The sequence below is a fragment of the Puma concolor genome, chromosome D2 (assembly GCF_028749965.1).
Source record: "Puma concolor isolate L17-30 chromosome D2, mPumCon1.1.hap2, whole genome shotgun sequence".
Lineage (NCBI taxonomy): Eukaryota > Metazoa > Chordata > Mammalia > Carnivora > Felidae > Puma > Puma concolor.
In genome coordinates, this window is record NC_141677.1 from 60,518,901 (window position 1) to 60,538,726 (window position 19,826).

A 19,826-nucleotide genomic window follows, 5' to 3' on the forward strand; every position below is an offset into this window, starting at 1 on the left:
TAGTAAATGCTCGTTTTCTTCTTTCTTAATACTTTTATCTACTTTGGCAGATGATGTCGGTTCATACAGACTGTATTGTGTCTGTGCAGATTTTAAGCACATTGATGGAAATAACAATTAGAAATGGTGAGTATATAAATTTACTGATTAGCATTGTGAATTATTGGTTGCTATGTACACAGTCTTTCATATCACTAAACATGTAGATTATTCAGAAATATAGAATAAAAAAATTTTTTTGATCTAAAATCTTTAATAATGAAATGCAACTCCAATCAAAAATGAGTATCTGCATTTTTCTAGTTGCACTGAGAAAAAGGGTATAAGATCTTGAGGTGACAACCCTTACCTAATACTTACCTACCAACTCATGGGTTACTGTCCTGGGTAAGTGGAAATAGCAAGTTTGTTTATTTATTTAGCCATTTACTTTAACTGGCTTATTGGCAAACAAGTATTGTGCTGATTATGCACTGAGGAGACTGAAAATATCCGCTACAGAAATGTGACAATTGCTTTCTCACCTTTGAGATCCCTTATAATGCAATAAGCGTTATGATTTATGTGTTTCATTTGTTTTGAGGATTGGGACTATATGGGCACTGAAGATGATAAAATCTTTCTGTATTAGCAGTAGTTGATATTTTACCATTGTTATTTTCAGATTTTTCAAAAATGTGTTACTTCCTCCTGAGTTACACCCATTTATTCATCATCACTCTCAGATACTTTCATAAATGTCATTTCCTTCACATTTACTTAAACACCTATAATTCCTATATGCTCATTCTAAATAACTATATTGCTTACATATCATTACCAGATGTCATTTCTGTAAAATCATGGTAATAATCCATGTTTCACATGCTGACTGTGCATCTGTGAACCTGGAATTTGGGATAAAATATTTTTTTCTATTAACTAGATACCTTCAGTGATTCACCAGTTTGGCCCTGGATCCCATCATTATCTGATATAGCAGCTGTGTTTTTCAATATGGGAATTGATTTTAGGTCTTTGTTTCCTCTGGAGAATCTTCAACCAGACTTTAATGAAGACAATCTAGTGTAAGTTTTCTTTTCATAATTAACTTCAAAAACATTCTTTTAAACAATTTGTAATACAATAACAGTTAATATTCATTTGATAGGTTCAGTACCCATCCTTGACTTTTTTAAATCTCTCAAAGTTGAAATGGATCTTAAGTTAGACACATTTTTAATCTAAAAGTCATCATCATGGGGGTACCTTGGTGGCTCAATCGATTAAGCACCTGAGTCTTGATCTCAGGTCAGGTCTTGATCTCAGGGTTGTCATTTCAAGCCCTGCACTGGGCTGCATGCTAGGCTTGGAACCTACTTAAAAAAAAGCGGGGGGGGGGGGGGGGGCATCATCATGTTTAACAAGGAAGAAATAGAAACATTTAAAATCTTTAATTTTTTTTTTTTTTTAAATAACACTGCCCACTGTTATTTGACATTATTCTGTTGGAGGTACTGAGTAAAGCAACTAGGTAAGAGAAAAAATAAGAGATACAAAAACTGCAAATGAGTTGAAGGTTTCATTATTTGCAGAAGTATGTTAATGTATGCAAAGAAGCCTAACACTCAGCTAAAAAGCCATAACAAATTAAAAAAAAAAAGAGAGAAATTGGTATGGGGCTCCTGGCTGACCCAGTCAGTGGAGCATGTGACTCTTGATCTCAGGGTTGTGAGTTCAAACCCCACATTAGGCATGGAGCCTGCTTTAAAAAAGAGAGAAATTGTTATGGATGCCAGGGTGCAAAGTTAATAAAGAGAAATTAGTAACCTTCAGATAGATGAACTGTACCTAGTTTAAAAGATAAACTGGCTGGCTTAGTCAGTAGAGCATGTGATTTTGATCTCAGGGTCGTGAGTTTGAGCCCCACATTGACGGTAGAGATTACATTTAAAAATGTTTTAATAAAATCTTTTAAAAAAAGATAAACCAGACTTCATTTACAATAATAAGAAAAATATATGAAGTACCTAGGAATAAACTTAAATAGAAGAGAGTGTGTGTGTGTGTAAAAACATTACTAAGAGACAAAATAAAAGACCTAAATAAATGAAAGAGCATACCATGCTTTCAGATAGGAAAACTCAAAGCATTGTAATATAAATATGTGAGAGCACCTAAAGTTGAGCCATAAACTTAATGAAATTCGAATAAGAATTGTAGGGAGGGGGAGAGTTGAGACTATACAAGTGATTCTAAAGTCATATGGAAAAAAATAATATGCTGAAAATCTTTGAGAAAGAAGAGTTAGGAGGCAGGATCGGCATTAGCATATATAAGTATGGGACAAGTACAAGGTTCAAAGCTGTCAGTGGAATGAAATAAGTCCAAAATAGAACCAAGTACATATAGGTACTATGTAAATGCTAAAGGTGGTATTTCCACAAATGAGGAAAGAGTAGGCTTATTGAGTATCTGGTATTATCCAGTATTTGGAAAAATGAGTAGCCATCTAGAAAAAATTTTTGCATCCATACCTCAAACTAATAGAGCAAAGATTTAAATGTATGCAATGAAACCATAAAAGTAATAGAAGAAACAAGATTTTTATAACCCTAGAAAAGATGGTTTTATGTATGAACTAACACTCAAAAGGCATAAAAAGGAAAATTAACTTATTTGACCACATTAAAAACAGGTTACCATGACAGTGATCACTATACACAAAGTCAAAAGAAAAACTTCAAAAAGGAGTGGGAAAAAGATACATATTCAGATGAATTTTCCATGTTCGTATATGTATGAATGAAACAACTCTGGTTACAGACAAAGGTTTAGTTTCAAATTAAGAAAAACAGAAAATAGACGTAGAAAAATGGACAAAGGAATAAAGTGATCACAGGAATAAAAATGGTTCTTAAGCATGATAATATACTCATCTTAACTTCTAAGAGAAAGTTAAATTCTTGTTACTTGGTATATCTAAAGCCAAACTCTTATCTCTCCAGTTCCCTTTCTACTCCATACATGTTCCTTTATTGCTCCGATGCAATCTGTATCTGAAAATATATTGGATAGCACATTTTCAGATAAGACTATATTCCAGCACTTAATTTTTTTTTAATTTTTTTTTTGACATTTATGTATTTTTGAGAGACAGACAGAGACAGTGAATGAGCAGGGGAGGGGCAGACAGAAAGGGAGACACAGAATCCGAAGCAGGCTTCAGGCTCTGAGCTGTTAGCACAGAGCCCGATGCAGGACTCGAACCCACAAACCGTGAGATCATGACCTGAGCCGAAGTCAGATGCTTAACCAACTGAGCCACCTAGGTGCCCCTCCATCAGTTTAAATAGGGAAAATAATGCTTTCCCAGCCTATCTAAAAAACCCAACCATTTCCCCCAGATATTACTAAGATAGTCAAACTACCTATATTTAAAAAGTTAAAATACCAATTATTTTATTAATTAACATTTAATGAATTCAATCATGTGTGGTAATTTTGTATGTTGTATGCAACAGATTTGAATTTTTCTTCACTGTTGCAAGCAGGTACTATAGTGGAAATAGTGAAATAAAGATATGAATGCATTAAGACATAACACATGCAAATGATACTTAGTAAAGTAGTTTATTTATTGGTTACTTATCGGTTGAAAAGTTGACCTCAGTGAGGTTTGGTGACTCCAGCAGGGAGGTGGTGGCTGTAGTCACTGTTGCTGTATAGTGATAGGCATTGATGAGGACAGGAAAGCAGGAGGGAGCTGGTGAAGGAATGAGCGAAATGTGATGAAATGCCTGTGTAGGCAACACAAGTACAAGACTGAATCCTGTTGAGATACGACTGCAGCTCTTCTCACTAAGACTCACATGCAACCTAACCATTTTTGCTGGTAGGCATGAAATGTTTGAAGGTGCTTAAATATTCAGATAGGGAGACTAAGATACTAAAAGATAGATAGTAGAACAGTTCTTTTCTTTCTTTTTTTTCTTTTTAATTTTTTTTTATGTAATACTATGTATTGCCACATTATTATTTTTTAATTAATTTGTTTTGATGGGGGTGGGAGGGAGAAGCCCAAGAAGGCTCTGTGCTGACAGTGCCCCAGTGCAGGGCTCAAACTCACGAACTGCGAGATGGTGACCTGAGCCAATATCAAGAGTCAGATGCTTAACCGACTGAGCCATCCAGGCTCCCTGAACAGTTCTTTTCTTGACCGTTATTCTGTTAGATGTACAGACTTAAAATATGAGTCATAACTCTTTCTTTTCTACATTCCATCAGCTCTCACATCCCTGTGTTCTTCCTCTGCTCATCTCACAGCTGTTCCTTCTTTTTTTGTTCCCAGGGTCAGTCTGATTCAGATCCTCTTTTCATGCCTACTCTGGTAATAAAAAAATAAAATAAAATAAATAAATAAAAATCTCCTTTTCCCCAGGGGCTTTCTACCCCCAAGATATTCTTTTCAGTGTTGGAGGATTCCTTTTATGAAAGTATAGCCTTAAACTTCTGTCTCCCCTATTCTCAAACCTTTACATCTTGTATTTAAGACTACAGTTTGATTCTGACCTATTTTCTATTTTGCTCTCCCTTTTGTTCTAACCAAATTGATTTGTTCGCTGTTCCTTCATATTAGTCATTGTGGCATTGGCTTTTCCTCATGCTGGTCTCTCACCTCCATCATCAGTGTCGGCTCACCAAAATATTACCTGTCTCACTTATTGAAGCACTGTTGGAAAGAGCAAGACAGTGTGGAGACAGATTAAATAAATCATGATACGTTTATAATCAACACAAGTACTAATAGTTATATATTGCTTACTGTGTGCCAGGTGCAGTTCTGAGGGCATAACATATAGTACTTCATTTCATAGTCACTACAGCTATTAGATAGTATTTTCACTCCCATTTTACAGGCAAGTCAGGCACAGAGAGGTTAAGTAATTTTCCTGAGGTTAACTAGCTAAGAAAGGCACACAGGACTACCAAGCAGAGACTTTAAGAGATAAGAAAGCTTTTCACTTATAGTTATGGAAGTATCTGTAAGATATATTAGGTGAAAGTGCACAACAGAGTATATAGTATATGCTACCATCTATATTAAAGGGGGCCATATATTCATATTTATTTGTGTATACATAAAATGCCCATGGAAGGAAGGGTTAAAACTGGTAGTGATTGTGGGGAGGGAAATGGGTGGCAGAAGGTCTAGACTGAAAGGGTGGTTCTGCACAGTGTACCATACCTTCATACCTTTTAAGGTTTTTTAACCATATGAAGATATTTATTCAAAAAAGTAAACAAGGGGGTCGCCTGGGTAGCTCAGTTAGTTAAGCATCTGACTTCAGCTCAGGTCATGATCTCATGGTTCATGGATTCGGACACCGCATGAGCTGTGCTGACAGCTCAGAGCCTACCTACAGCCTGCTTCGGATTCTGTGTCTGACTTTCTCTCTGCCCCTCCCCCCCCCCCCAAAATAAGTAAACATATAAAAATTTTTTCTTAAAAAGTAAAATAACTTTTGAAAGCCAAATTCATGTGTCTCCTTCTCCATGAACCTTCACCGATTACCTCAACCGGAATTGGGGTGCTTAAAATTGTTTCTTTATATTTGCTCTCTATTCATGAGGTCTTTAAATATTATGAGTTCTTCGTAGCCAGAGCTACCTTCTACATAGTTCTCTGACACCAAGAGCAGTGAGGATACTGCCTTATAAAAAGTAGCTTTTCAAGGAAAAACTAATGCATAAAGACGGAAATTAGACTGGTGTTTACTGAAATGGGAGACAGTAAAGTTACTTGGATCTGGCATGAAGGGACTTTTTTGGGTAATGGAAAAATGTTCTACTTCTTGATTCTGTTGGTGGTTATGCTACTATATACATGGATCACAACTTAAAATGGATATGTTCCTTTTATTGTTTATAAGTTATGCCTAAACAAAACTTAGTTTTTGTTCAGTATTTCTTAAAATAATTATTTTGTGCCCAATTTCACATTGTTTTATTCACTTTTCAATAGTTCTGAAACACAGATGACATTGGGAGGGAAAGGAAGTGAAGATTCATCTTGTAAGCCAATTTTTTCAACTCTTCCTGAAACCAACATTTTAAATGTGGTTAAGGTAGGGAAAAACTCTTTTTAATGTCTTTAGTACAAAACTGGAACCATTTAGTTTTGTGGTTAGTTGTTTTAAAACAAAATCACTAGTGTTTTACCAGGTGATTTCCAATCTCTGGAATTTCTTAGCAGTAATCTTTGTAGTAAACATTGTTTTTGCTGTTTTTATTTTTGTTTTAGTATTAGGAGTGAAAGGGAACTTTAGCTCAAAGTTACAGAATTAATGTATTTCTAGGAATACCTTTACCAAGAAGCTTTTAGAAACCAGTATTTTTTAGAAACAATTTTTTTAGAGTTAGGATGTATGAAAATAAAAGTTGCTACTTACCATATGACTTAGTGATTAAGAATTAATAATAGGGTCACCTGGGAGGCTCAGTCAGTTGAGTGCATGACTTTTGATTTCGGCTCAGGTCCTGATACCAGGGTCCTGGGACTGAGTCCCAAGGCAGATTCCTCACTGAGCATGGAGCCTGCTTAGGATGCTCCCTCGCTAGCCCTCGCTTGCACGTTCTCTCCCTCTCTCCCTCTCTCCCCCTCTCTCCCCCTGTCCCCCTCTCCCCCCCTCCTGTCCCCTTTCCACCTCCCTCTGCCCCTTTCCCCACTCAGACATGCACATGTGCATGTATGCCCACTGGCTCTCCTTGCTCCTGCTCACTTGCGCTCTCTCTCTCTGTCTCTCTCTCCCTCTGAAAACAAAAAACAAAAAACGAATAACAGTGTTAAATCTTTTTAGTGGCTGAATCAAAGCAGTGATACTGAGCCATTTAAAAAAAATCTGAAAAATGAAAATTAGAGAAGAAAATACTTATGTCCTAATTTAACTATTAACATGCATGTTTCTTTTTGCCTTCTTTTTTCTAGACATCTGGATGTTTTGTTTTCTGTAACTTCTCTTTTGTATTTTTTGTCAGAAAGTTTTCAAATTTAAACTTTTCAAGTAAAATGTATCTCCTTAAGTTGTTTTGTCTCTACACTTCTGTCACAGTTTCTAGGCTTGTGTACATCTATACATCCAGAAGGTTACCAGGATCGTGAGATAATGTTGCTTATTTTAATGTTGTTTAAAATGAGTTTGGAAAAACAGCTGAAACAGATTCCTCTAGTGGACTTTCAGAGCCTCCTGATAAATCTGATGAAAAACATTAGAGATTGGAATACAAAGGTAACTGTACTTAAAGCCTTTCTATTGGTTTTAGCGTTGGTTTTTTTGTCTGCATCACAATTTGACTTTCATAGTGCATACAGAATTAATAGTTTCTAAACTCAATTAAGATCTTTGGCAGATGAAAAATAAACTGAGGAAGGGGTCTTCTTTGCTGGAACTGTATTTAAATTTATGATAATTGAATCTTCTCTAAAACTGCAGCTGTACATTCAAAAAAAAGTATTTATTGGGGATTTACTGTGGTTCAGCAGTAATGTAGGTACATCTGTGAAAAACCTAAAGCCCTTGCCTTCATGGCAGTTTTATGCTTGTGAGAAGGTTAGGTAATAAAGTAAATGTAGATTATAATATCATGTCAAGTTGTAATAAAGGCTACAAATTAAAATAAAGCAGGACATGGGTATAGAGAATAGCAGGGCTGGGAGGCTCTGCTATTTCAGGTAGGGCAGTCAGGGAAGGCCTTTCTGAAGTGACCTTCAAGGAGAGCCCTACATGAAATGATGAAGCAAAGTCACACATATAATAAAAATTTTAGTTGCACATCTGTAGCCACATTGAGGGTAAACATGTATAATTTTTGATAGGTTTTTAAAAATTAGATTTTTCAATCTTTTTTGGTGGAAAATTTCAAACGTGCAAAAGTAGAGAGATGAGTATGATAAACCCCTAAGTACCTATCACGCAGTTTGAACAAGTAACAAGATATAATCAACCTTGTCTCATCTGTTACCCTCATCCCATACTTTACTCCCCCACTCAGAGATTATTTTGAAGCAATTTTGTTAGACTTTAAATACTGTGAAATAGTTGAGGATCCCTAAAATGCAAGAAAGCACACAGGTCAGAAACGTGTGATCTTCTGCAACTCTCATTATACACCTTTAGAAGATGGTATTTGTATTTAGATCAGTTTAGATTCAGATTTGTAATTCTTCCAGAGGACTGTTTAGATACAGGTAGAGGTATAGCACAAAACCTGAAAGCCAAGTGAAATTCTGCTAAATGTATCTGTTCAGTCCTAGAGTTTAAAATAAAACTAAATCCGTGTACTGTGTGTGTTTTATCAGGTTCTAGACTCCATGCTATTTCTGAAAATGAGTGCTCTTTTTGTCATAATGCTTCCATTAAGGCAGTAAAGGATGTGGATGGTCTGTTAGAAGTTGGTTCCACTGACCTGTTTGAAAAATCTTGCTTATTCTTTGTTTTCAGGTGCCTGAACTCTGCCTGGCCATAAATGAACTGTCTAGTCATCCCCACAACCTTCTGTGGTTGGTACAGCTGGTCCCTAACTGGACATCTCGTGGAAGGTATTGAAAATTGAGAATTAAGCGTGAAGAAAAATGTATGTTTATATTAATGAAATGCTTTTGGGTTCTTTATTCCCTTTCATCATTCCTTTGAATGTTAGATCAGTCTTTTATTTCACATTCAACTGTGGGAAAGGGCATTGATAGCCTGACTCTAATACTTCAAATATTTTATGTATTATGTATTTTATGTATTTTATTTATCATAAAATAAAATATTTTATGATATTCTTGAATTTTTTTTTTTAAGTAGGCTTCACGCCCAGTGTGGGGCTTGAACTCACCACCCTGAGATTAAGAGTCACATGCTCTACCAATGGAGCCAGACAGGCAGTCCATAATATTCTTTTTTAAATTTTAGCTTGTAACAATACAGATACAGATGGCACATACGAAAATGAATGAACTGGCTTTTTTCTTTTTTTTCTTTTTTTTGCTTTAGTAAAAATAAATTCGGGCAATAAAATAGGTTTTCTCTCAGTAAATCAGCATGGTCAAAGGTAAAGGCTCTTAATGATTTGCCTGAGTTTCACACAGTTCTAACTTTACATACAAATATTTTATGTGAAAATTTTACTGTTCTATTGAAGTTTATACATTCTTGTACTGCCTTCTCTTGAAACATTAGCTATGTTTCCAATTAGAAGAACAACTTTTGGCTCATTGCTTCTCAAGCAGTGTTGATTAAAATGCATTTTAAATACTTTTGAATTCTAATTCCAGGCAACTGAGACAGTGCCTCAGCCTAGTGATTATTTCAAAGCTTTTGGATGAGAAACATGAAGATATCCCTAATGCCAGTAATCTTCAGGTATAAATAATATTTCTGCTTTCTTTTTACAAATGGGAAAGATAGTGGGGTAGGTGTAGGGAAAATTGATATTTCTTAGGTCAAAAGTTCTAGCGGTTAGATCTCAAGTCTCAGGCATAACACTCTTTATGTAATCTTTAGAATGGTACTTCCTAATGACATCCGTTACATGGAGATGATACCATACCCAACACCATATAGAATGGTTGTGGACAATTAGATGAATTAATGTGTGGACACTCCTGGGAAAGTCATAATGTGCTATATAAATAGGACTATTTAGTTCGCCTTATCAAGATTAGCAGTTTTGTCACAGGATTAGAAGTTGCAGAACCACTGTACATTAATTGCATCTTGTACCTGTTTTAATACTAGTCTTTAAGTTGTAGAGCTTAAACATGGTTGTCCTCTAGTACTTGTTCAGTACTGAATATATCATATATATGTGAGTGGGTTTAAACGTGTCCACTGGAAGCTCCACTGAGAGGCCCTGAAAGCTTTTTACAAACATTAATAGCACTAAGGGGGCTACAGGGCCTACACATAGTTGGAATTTTAAAACTCAATGTATAATCTGATCTAGATGTGTTCTTGTGTGAACTGCAATTCAGTATAAGATATTCTATTCTCTACAGGTCCTCAGGATGAAAAAATGAGTTAGATAGAGACTCTGCCCTTGAAAACATAATCTACGTTGAAACAAAATAAACCAGCCGTTGTGGTTCATTGTAGTAAGAACAATGATAGAAGTATGCACAGGATGCAGAGGGACACAGAGTTTGAAAGGGATAGTAGAGTTCTGGTCGATTTGATTCCAGATATATGGGGACCATTTCTGAGCCACCAGGCAAATAGCTCTCAGTCCTTTCAGTGATACCTACTTCCATCAAAAGAGAATTCTTTTCAGAATTCAGTGACTTCTCGTCACAGCGAGATTCAGCTTTGCTGACTTTCAAATAATTTCACAGAGAAAGCATTCCCTTTTGCCTCCGTTGTAGTGCCATTTAGTCTCCTCCTCCAGCTTTTATCCTCCATTACAAGTATTGAACCTTTTAATTTAAAATCCCTTTTAAGCAATTAAGGACTTTTAAGTAAAGGAGAATCGTTATCACTGGACTATAAAGAAAGCTAAAGGGGCAAAATTAGAGAAGTCCAAATGAACAGAGGATCACTGACAAAAAAGTAGACTGGGAAAGAGCAGTTGCATTGCTTCATATTGTTCAGTTTCTCTTCTTTCTGTTAATAGATATCAGTCCTACATCGCTACCTTGTGCAAATGAAACCGTCGGATTTGTTGAAGAAAATGGTCCTGAAGAAAAGGGCTGAACAACCAAATGGCACTATTGATGATAGCCTTCATTTGGAGCTTGAAAAGCAGGTATCCAGGGCTAGGTCATTTCAAAAAAATACATATGAGCATGACTGATGCCAACTTTTTAACTACAGACTGATTTAGAGACTCAGATACATTCTAGCAAACACAGTTATAAAGTAAATGATATTTTTTTACTTCTTGCTGTCATGAAATTCCACTATCCTTGAGAGTTGAGAATTGAAGTTATAGGATGGTTTTTGGTAATTTAATACTGGGAGTATTTTTTGTAGTCCTTTACTAGGGCAGTTAGGAGATGGTAAAAGGAACGCACTTGACTTAGGAGTCAGGAAGCTTAGGCTAAATGGTTGGCATTTCCCTACATACCAGCTCAGTTAACTTTAGCAAATTCTTAATCCTTCCTGGGCAACTCTCCTAACTTGTAAACTGGGCTGACATCTATGCTAGCAAATTCATGGGTGTTTGTTTATTTCTCTAACAGGCATATTATCTGACCTACATTCTTCTTCATTTAGTTGGTGAAGTTAGTTGTTCTCATTCTTTCTCTTCTGGACAACGGGTAGGTAGTTTTTAGTGCTATTTTGTTTTCCATAAGTGTCACTATTGATGGAATGAATGAATGTTCTTTACATAGGAGAAAACTTGGTAAAAGTTAACTTTGAGTTTGCTATAGAAATCCCAGTGTACGCTGAAAAGAGGGAAGTAATAGTAGCTTTGCAACCATATCATTGACAAGAATTTTTTTCAGTACGTGCTAGTTCTGTTTATTGGAGTGTAATTTAACCATCATAACTTGACAACAATGTAATACATTAATAAGATAATCAAGCTCACCAAATGGGCCAGCTCTAAGCTGGTTTGTTCCAGTCTCTTTTCCCACTACACTTTCTTTTTCTTTAGAAATAATATTTGCCTTCAGAATTAAACTGATAGTAAGTCAGGCTACTTTAGATACACATTTCTTAATTATCCCCCCACGTTAAACTTTTCATTTTGAATTATTCTGTTCTTCCAAAACTACCATAATCCGTACTTCTGGAGAAAGTTCTTGTTTAAGTCCTCATGTTTCTCTAGGTACTCCTAGAGAATACTCTAGGTATTCCAACCTGTTTTATATTTATTTACTTTTTTAATGTTTATTTTTTTCTTTTTGGGAGAGGGAGAGAGAGCGCATGCGAGTGGGGGAAGTGCAGAGATTAGGAGAGACTCTGAAGTGGGCTCCAGGCTGACAGCAGAGAGCCCAAGGTGGGGCTCAAACTGCAAAAGTCAGATATTTAACCAACTGAGCTATGCAGGTCCCCCTTCCAGGCATTGTGAAAAGGACACGAGACTGGTTGATGTGGGGTTTTCTTGGTTTTTGTTGTTTGTTTGTTTTGTTTTTTGGTTTTTTTTAAGTAGACACACAATGTTGCATTAGTTTCAGGTGTATGACTCAGTGATTCGACAGATTTATGTATTATGCTGTGCTCACCACAGGTGTAGCTACCATCTGTCACCATATAGCGCCATTACGGTACCGTTAAGTATATTCCCTATGCTGTGCCTTTTATCCCCATGACTTATTCATTCCGTAACTTGAAACCTGTATCTCCCCCTCCCCTTCAACCATTTTGCCCATCTTCTCACCCCTCCTACCTCTGGCAACCATCAGTTTGTTCACTGTATTTATAGGTCTGTTTCTGCTTTTTTTATCCATTTGTTATGTTTTTTAGGTTTCATGTATAAGTGAAGTCATACAGCATTTGTCTTTCTCTGTATGATTTATTTCACTTAGCATAATACCCTCTAGGTCCATCCATTTGTCTCAGATGGCAACATCTCATTCTTTTTTATGGCTGAGTACTATTCCGTTGTGTGTATACATCACATTTTCTTTATTCATCTGTCGCTGGACACTTGGGTTGCTTCCATTCTTGGCTGTTGTAAATGATGCTGCAATAAACGTAGGAGTTCATTTTTTTTCTCACATTAGTGTTTTTGGGGGTGCCTGAGTGGCTTAGTCATTAAGTGTCGAACTCTTGATTTCAGCTCAGGTCATGATTTCGTGCTGGGCATGGAGCCTACTTAGGATTCTCTCTCTCTCTCTGTCTCTCTCTCTCCCCCCCCCCCCTTCTCCTGCTTGTGCACCCACTCTCTCTCTCTCTCTCTCTCTCTCTCTCTCTCTCAAAACAAACAAACAAAAACAAACCAACAACAAATTAGTGTTTTTGTTTTCTTTGGTAAACACTCAGTAATGGAATAACTAAATCATATGGTATTTCTATTTAATTTTTTGAGGAACCTCCATACTGTTTTCCACAGTGGCCACACCACTTCACATTCTTGCCAATGTGAGGGTTCCTTTTCCCCACATCCTCACCAACACTTGTTTTTTCTTGTCTTGATTCTAGCCATTCTTGACAGGTGTCAAGTGATATCACATTGTGGTTTTGATTTGCGTTTCTTTGATAATTAATGATACTCAGCATTTTTTCATGTACCTATTTGCTGTATGTCGTCTTTGGAAAAATGCCTTTTTAGGTATTCAGCACATTTTTAATTGGATTATTTCTCAGTGTTTTTATATTTTGAATACTAACCCCTTATCAGATATATCCTTTGCAAATATCTTCTTCGAGTCAGTAGATTGCCTTTTCATTTTGTTCATGGTTTCCTTCTTTGTGCAGTGATTGGTTCATGTATTTTTATAAACATTATTGTACATAGAATTATGTTTGCTCTCCTGGTTGGAATCTATTGTCATGTATCTATATTGTTCTTACATGGTCTTCACATTTTTTTTAATTATTTTTTTCTGATTAGAAGCAGTGATTATTGTTAAAAAATTCAACTGTTTTAAAACTATGTAAGGTAAAAAGTGAAAGACTCCTATAATCCAGTGCCCTCCTATAAATTTCTCCATAATTTGTGCATATACTTAACAAAAAACGGAGTCATACTGTTCATATTTGCAACTTACTTTTTTTTGCCTTAAGATATTAGCACTTCTGTCTGATAACGGTAGTACTTCAAAAGCTTTTTGATGAACATTATACTCTTTGTGATTATACCAGTACTAACGTGAACATGCTTATTTGTAGATCTCTACCAACCTATATAAGCATTTCTATAGGATAAATTACTAGAATTAGAATTGCTAGATCAAAGGTTGTAAATTTTTCAAATTTTAATTATAAGATAGTGGTTATTATATTTCCCTTCCAAAAGTGTCCATTTACATTCTCACCTTAGTATATTCAACTTTAGTGTATATATGACAATGACTCTTTTGGCCTATACACTTCTAAAACTTAAGACACTTAATTTTTCAAAAAAGTACTTTTAAAGCTTGTATTGTTCATAGAGAAAAAGTAAGTTAGCTGTTATTTGAATATTCAATTACAGAATGTGTTAGAAAAAAAGGACTCTAAATTTCTGAGCATTATTACTTCATAGTCTGAGCTCTAGCATTAATTTTTCATTAGTGTAGCTTAGTATACAGCAAAACAACTTTCATTTTTGTGTATATTTTTATGTCAACTTGGAGTAAACCTTGACAGTCTTACTGTTGTGGCAGTTACTATTTTCACTGATACGACTGCTATTAAGTTGGATGGTTAACATCAAAAGTCACTAACTAGTTAATGACAGACTTTTAAATGGTTTTTGTTCTAACGGCCTAATCTCTTTGTTAATTTACAATGCTTCAGACTTGTTTTCATTCCTCATGCTTGTTTTGCACAGAAACACTTCGTGCATCTCTGTGGGGCTTTGGAAAAGCATGTTAAGTGTGACATTAGGGAAGATGCAAGACTGTTTTATAGAACTAAGGTAAGTGTGTTTTTCAAAGAATTGTTAGGTTTTGTTGTTGAACCTTGATTATGTTAATATTTAAGGAAAAGAAACATATAAGCCTCTCTTTAAAAAAAAAAGTACACATAAGATGGGAAATATGACTTTGTCTTTTAATAACAGAAGTCAGGGGCGCCTGGGTGGCGCAGTCGGTTGGGCGTCCGACTTCAGCCAGGTCACGATCTCGCGGTCCGTGAGTTCGAGCCCCGCGTCGGGCTCTGGGCTGATGGCTCAGAGCCTGGAGCCTGTTTCCGATTCTGTGTCTCCCTCTCTCTCTGCCCCTCCCCCGTTCATGCTCTGTCTCTCTCTGTCCCAAAAATAAATAAACGTTGAAAAAAAAAAAAAAATTTTAATAACAGAAGTCAGTAGAAGCTTCTACTAAGTACTTCTAACTAGATTAAAAATGAAAGGAAGGGCGCCTGGCTGGCTCAGTCCATAGAGCAATGCAACTCTTAATCTCGGGGTCATGAGTTTGAGCCCCACAATGAGTGTTAAGGTTACTTTTTTTTTTTTTTTAAGTTTGTTTTTGAGAGAGAGAAAGCAGGGGAGGGGCAGGGAGAAGGGAAAAGAGGATCCCAAGCAAAACCCAACAAGGGGCTCAAACTCATGAATGGCAATATCATGACCTGAGCCAAAATCAAGAGTCAGATGCTTAACTGACTGAGCTATGCAGGTGTCCCAAGTGTAGAGATTACTTCAAAAAATAAAAGGAAAAAAAATCTGGAAACAAATACATTTTTCATTTTACTATACTCTCTATTCTAAAGCTCCTGACAGCTAAGGCGAAAATTCTTCAGTTCTAATGAAATTTATTAGCTTTTGTCCTATTGTACAAATTAAGACTTTTATGCTTAAGTGAGGTTCAAGGGTTAAAAGCATTGTTTAAATAAATATATAAGTTTTAAAAGTGGTTATAAAGTTTTGTGATGGTTGAAAACTTTTGTTCATAGAGAAGAAATAGGTTAGCTGTTATTCTTTGAATGCTCCATTAGAGGATATATTAAAAAGGATTCTTCAGATTTCTCAGTTCTACATCACCCAGTCTGAGCTCTAGGATGGAAAAGGTTCAGTAAGCTTGGTAATAAACTTTTTTCTTAAAAATTTAGTATATTCAAAGACACTAGAAAAGCAGGATATGATAATGGAGTTAGGAAAGCAACTTTAGTATTAATAAAATGATTTGATGGTTTTTTCCAAAACAAAAATAAGTAATACTTTTTTTTAAAGCTTTTTCTTCTAAGGATTTTTTTTTATTCCAAATCACCTTTTAGTATTTGTAATGTAAAGCTGTGGGGTTTTTTTTGCCACTGTGTTTAGATAAATCATTAAATGTGAAGTTTCAGCTTTGTAACTTTATATCTTACATTAATTAGCTGTAAAGTTTAACCATTTCAACAATGCCTGTTTGGATTCGGTATGTGTATTTATTTTAGTAGATTTAAGTTAAATACAAAGATGAGCAGCTAATGAAGTTGTATCAGATTGCAGATTTTCAGAAATATGTAGGGGATAGCTCTTTGCCTTAGAGTGGAAACCGTAGTTTCAGAGAAGCACATGCTTTTGAACATTGACTCGAGTTACTGGCCCGTAAAACTTGGTGGTAGTGGCTGTTGCTGACAGATATGCCAAAAGAGGAAAGAGGACCACCCAAGTTTTCTGTTTCTTAAAGCCAAGGGTCAGGATAGACTGGTGCCAGGGCTTCTCTTACTTAAGAGTGGAGAGAGCACAGAGATGTATGGAAATTGCTTCAGAGGATGGTTCTGCTGAGAAGTTGCCTCTTCACACAGCCCGTAGTAGAAAAGGTGATTGTTTTGGAGAAACTGAATCTGCCGAACTCTAAAGGGGAAGTGGGGGGAAACAGACCTTAAAGCAGCTATAAAATTCCTGACTTGTTGAAAACATTTTTCTCAAGCAGTTATGTTTAAGAGCTTATTGAGTATCTCTAGAGTGGTTGAAAAGTTTGACTATCAGACAGTCTTACTAAACCTTCAAATGCAGGAATATACTTGGTACTTAAAGAGGATTCATAGCAACGCCTGGGTGGCTCAGTTGGTTAAGTATCCGACTTCAGCTCGGCTCAGGTCATGATCTCATGATTTGTCAGTTCGAGCCTCACATCAGGCTGTCTACTATCAACACAGAACCTGCTTCAGATCCTCACTGCCCCTCCCCCACTGGGGCATGCTCGAACGCACTCGTGTGCGCTCTCTCTGTCTCTTTCTGTCTCTCAAAAATGAATAAACATTTAAAAAATAATAATAGGGGTGCCTGGGTGGCTCAGTCTGTTACCTCGACGTGGGTCCAAGCCCCGCATTGGGCTCTTGCTGACAGCTTGGAGCCTGGAACCTGCTTCGTATTCTGTGTTTCCCTCTCTCTCTCTCTTCCCCTCCCCCACTCGTCCTCTGTCTTTCTCTCTCAGAAATGAATAAACGTGAAAAAAATGTTAAAAAATAATAATAATAAGATTCATAGTACTTTGCAGATACCTAGAGAGACGTAACAGTGAATCTTGGATGTTCCAATATGTGGAAAGGAGCAAATGACAACCATTTTTGTGGCCTCAAGTCTTTCAAATAGAAGTTGGAAAGGCAGGGAACAGCCAAAGTCTTCGGGCCTGTAACAAAGCCCACACTTCAGCTTCTCTATGTGGGTGTTCAAAAGCCAGCATGTTGAAAATATAAGTGTCTTGAAGGCAGGGAATATGTTTTTCTCTGGATGATCTTTGGTAACTAATGGGAGAATAGAGTCTTAAGCATTCAGTAATTTAGATTATGGTGATCAAGAAAAGTCTTATTATTAATCACTATGATTTGAAAGCCAGAAGATGAGTAGTTTATTTTCTCTTTCTTGACAAAATTAAGTTGAATTGTTGGGTGTGGGCCTGTCATAACTATCAGATAATTTGTATAAAACATTAAATTGATTTTAGTTAAGAATGTTTTGATCTGATCCCTTTTCCCCTTTTTGATGTTTTAAGGTAAAAGACCTGGTTGCCAGGATACATGGAAAATGGCAGGAAATAATCCAGAACTGTCGGCCTACTCAGGTGTCATTTTATTAAACAATTTTATTTTATTCTTAGTAGTTTTGCTAAATGGCATTTCTTCATACTGTTCGTAAAAAATATGACAGAGCACTTGCTTCTTGGTATCTTAAGATAAACTGAAAACTCCCATATAGTAGTGTGTATATGTTTTTTAGTTTTTGTTTGCTTTATATTAATTTATTTCCAGAGACTATTGAGCCCATTTTAAAATGTTACATTGCATCAAAAGGGGGTTATTTCTTCAGGAGCATTTTTCTTTACAGTTTTATTGAGATAAAATTCACGTATCATACATTTCACTCATTTAAAGTGGTCTTTAGTATATGTACTGAGTGGTGTAACCATCACTACCAAATTTTTAATATACTTTAAAACATTTTTGTTACTCTAAAAAGAAATCCCAGAACCCATTAGCAGTCACTGCCCATTCCCCAACCACCTGAATTTCTATTACCAACTCTTCCCAAGCCACTGCTCTTTCTGTCTGTATAGATTTGCCTATTCTTCACATCTCATGGATGTGAAATGATACACTGGGGGTCTTTTATGACTGGCTTCTTTCACAACCTGTTAGGTGAATCCAGCTACCACATATGTCCCTTCTATTGCCAAATAATATTCCACTGTATGGATATATCTCATTTGATTTATCCACTTTTTAGATGAACATTTGAGTTGTTTCCACTTCCTGGCTATTCTGAATAATACTTCCATGAATAACTTTACACAGGTTTTTGTGAACATGTTTTCAAATGAAAAGATTTGGGGTGTATACCTGGAAATGTAATTGCTGAGTCATATGGTAATTCTGTGTTAAATGCTCTGAGGAATTGCCGGACTGTTTTCCGAAGTGCACCATTTTACATTGCTACCAGAATGTATGAGGTTTCTAAGTTCTCCGCTTTCGTGCTGGCACTTGTTATTATCTGTTGTTTTTTATTATAACCATAGTAAGGTGTTAAACAGTAGAATCTCCTTGTGGTTTTGATTCACATTTCGTATGCTTGTTGTCCATTCATGTAGCTTCCTTGGAGAAACGTCTGTTGAAATCCTTTGCTTGTTTTTTAATTGGGTTTTTATCTTTTTATTATTGAATTGTAAGAATTTTCCATCTGTTTTTGGGGCACCTGGGTGGTTCAATTGGTTAAGCATCCAACTCTTGATTTCGGCTCAGGTCATGATCTCATAGTTCATGAGTTTGAATTGTTCATCGGGCTCTGCACTGATGGTGCAGAGCCTGCTTGGGATCCTCTCTCTCTGCCTCTCTCCCCAGCTCATTCTCTCTTTCTCAAAATAAATAAATAGACTTAAAAAAAATTGGGGGTGCCTGGGTGGCTCAGTTGGTTAAGCTTCCGACTCTCAGTTTCAGCTTAGGTCATGATCTCACAGTTTTGTGAGTCCGAGCTCCGCATCGGGCTCTGCGCTGACAGTGCAGAGCCTGCTTGGGATTTTCTCTCGCTCTTCCTCTCTCTCTGCCCCTCCCCTGCTCACACTGTCTCTGTCTCCCTCAAAAATAAATAGACTTAAAAATTCAAAAAAAAAAAAGAAAAGAAAAAGAATTCTCCATTTGTTCCAAAGACAAATCCCTTATTAAGTATATAATTTGCAAATATATTCACCAGTTCTGTGTGTTGTCTTTTCATTGCCTTGATGGTATCACTTGTTAGAACAAAAGTTTTTTAACTGTGATGAGGTCCAGTTTTATTATTTTTCCTTTTGTTACTTAGGCTTTTAGTGTCATATCTAAGGGGACTTTGCTTAAGAGGGGCATAAGCACCTGGTATTAAATTTGCCATACTATAAATTTGCCTTTTACATACAAACTAACTGATACGTTGTTGTCTAAAATGATGCTTCTCGGAGCACCTGGGTGGCTCAATTGGTTGAACATCCAATTCTTGATTTCAGCTCCAGTCATGATCTCATGGTTTGAGGAATCAAGCCCCCCTAGGAGCTCTGCGCTGATAGCACAGAACCTGCTTAAGATTTTCTCTCTCCCTCTGTCTCTCTTTGTCCGTCTGACCCACTTGTGCGCACGTGCTTTCTCCCTCTCTCAAAATAAACATTTTTTTAATATGTTAAAAATAAATAAAAATGTGATTTCTCAAATTCTAATATGCACAGGCATCAACTTGCTGAAATGCAAATTTTGACTTGATAGGTGTGGAGTGGGACCTGAGAGATGCTGCGTTTCTCACAGGTTCTCAGATAGATAGCAGTGCTTCTG

General features: G+C 36.4%; 1 protein-coding gene across 4 annotated transcripts in view; it reads left to right on the forward strand.

The window, feature by feature from the left end:
* Positions 1-19,826, forward strand: part of SLF2 (SMC5/6 complex localization factor 2) — a 48,390-nt gene that overhangs the window by 21,762 nt on the left and 6,802 nt on the right. For all 4 annotated transcript variants that reach the window (XR_015241789.1, XM_025918167.2, XM_086680660.1 and 1 more), the window contains 10 exons: positions 51-126; positions 926-1,067; positions 6,005-6,107; positions 7,092-7,268; positions 8,481-8,578; positions 9,302-9,389; positions 10,636-10,767; positions 11,204-11,281; positions 14,446-14,532; positions 17,531-17,599. Coding sequence is in view for 3 of the 4 variants with exons in the window: in XM_025918167.2 (XP_025773952.1) it covers positions 51-126; positions 926-1,067; positions 6,005-6,107; positions 7,092-7,268; positions 8,481-8,578; positions 9,302-9,389; positions 10,636-10,767; positions 11,204-11,281; positions 14,446-14,532; positions 17,531-17,599 (1,050 nt within the window). In the remaining variant the exon portion in view is untranslated. The remainder of the gene's footprint in view (positions 1-50; positions 127-925; positions 1,068-6,004; positions 6,108-7,091; positions 7,269-8,480; positions 8,579-9,301; positions 9,390-10,635; positions 10,768-11,203; positions 11,282-14,445; positions 14,533-17,530; positions 17,600-19,826) is intronic.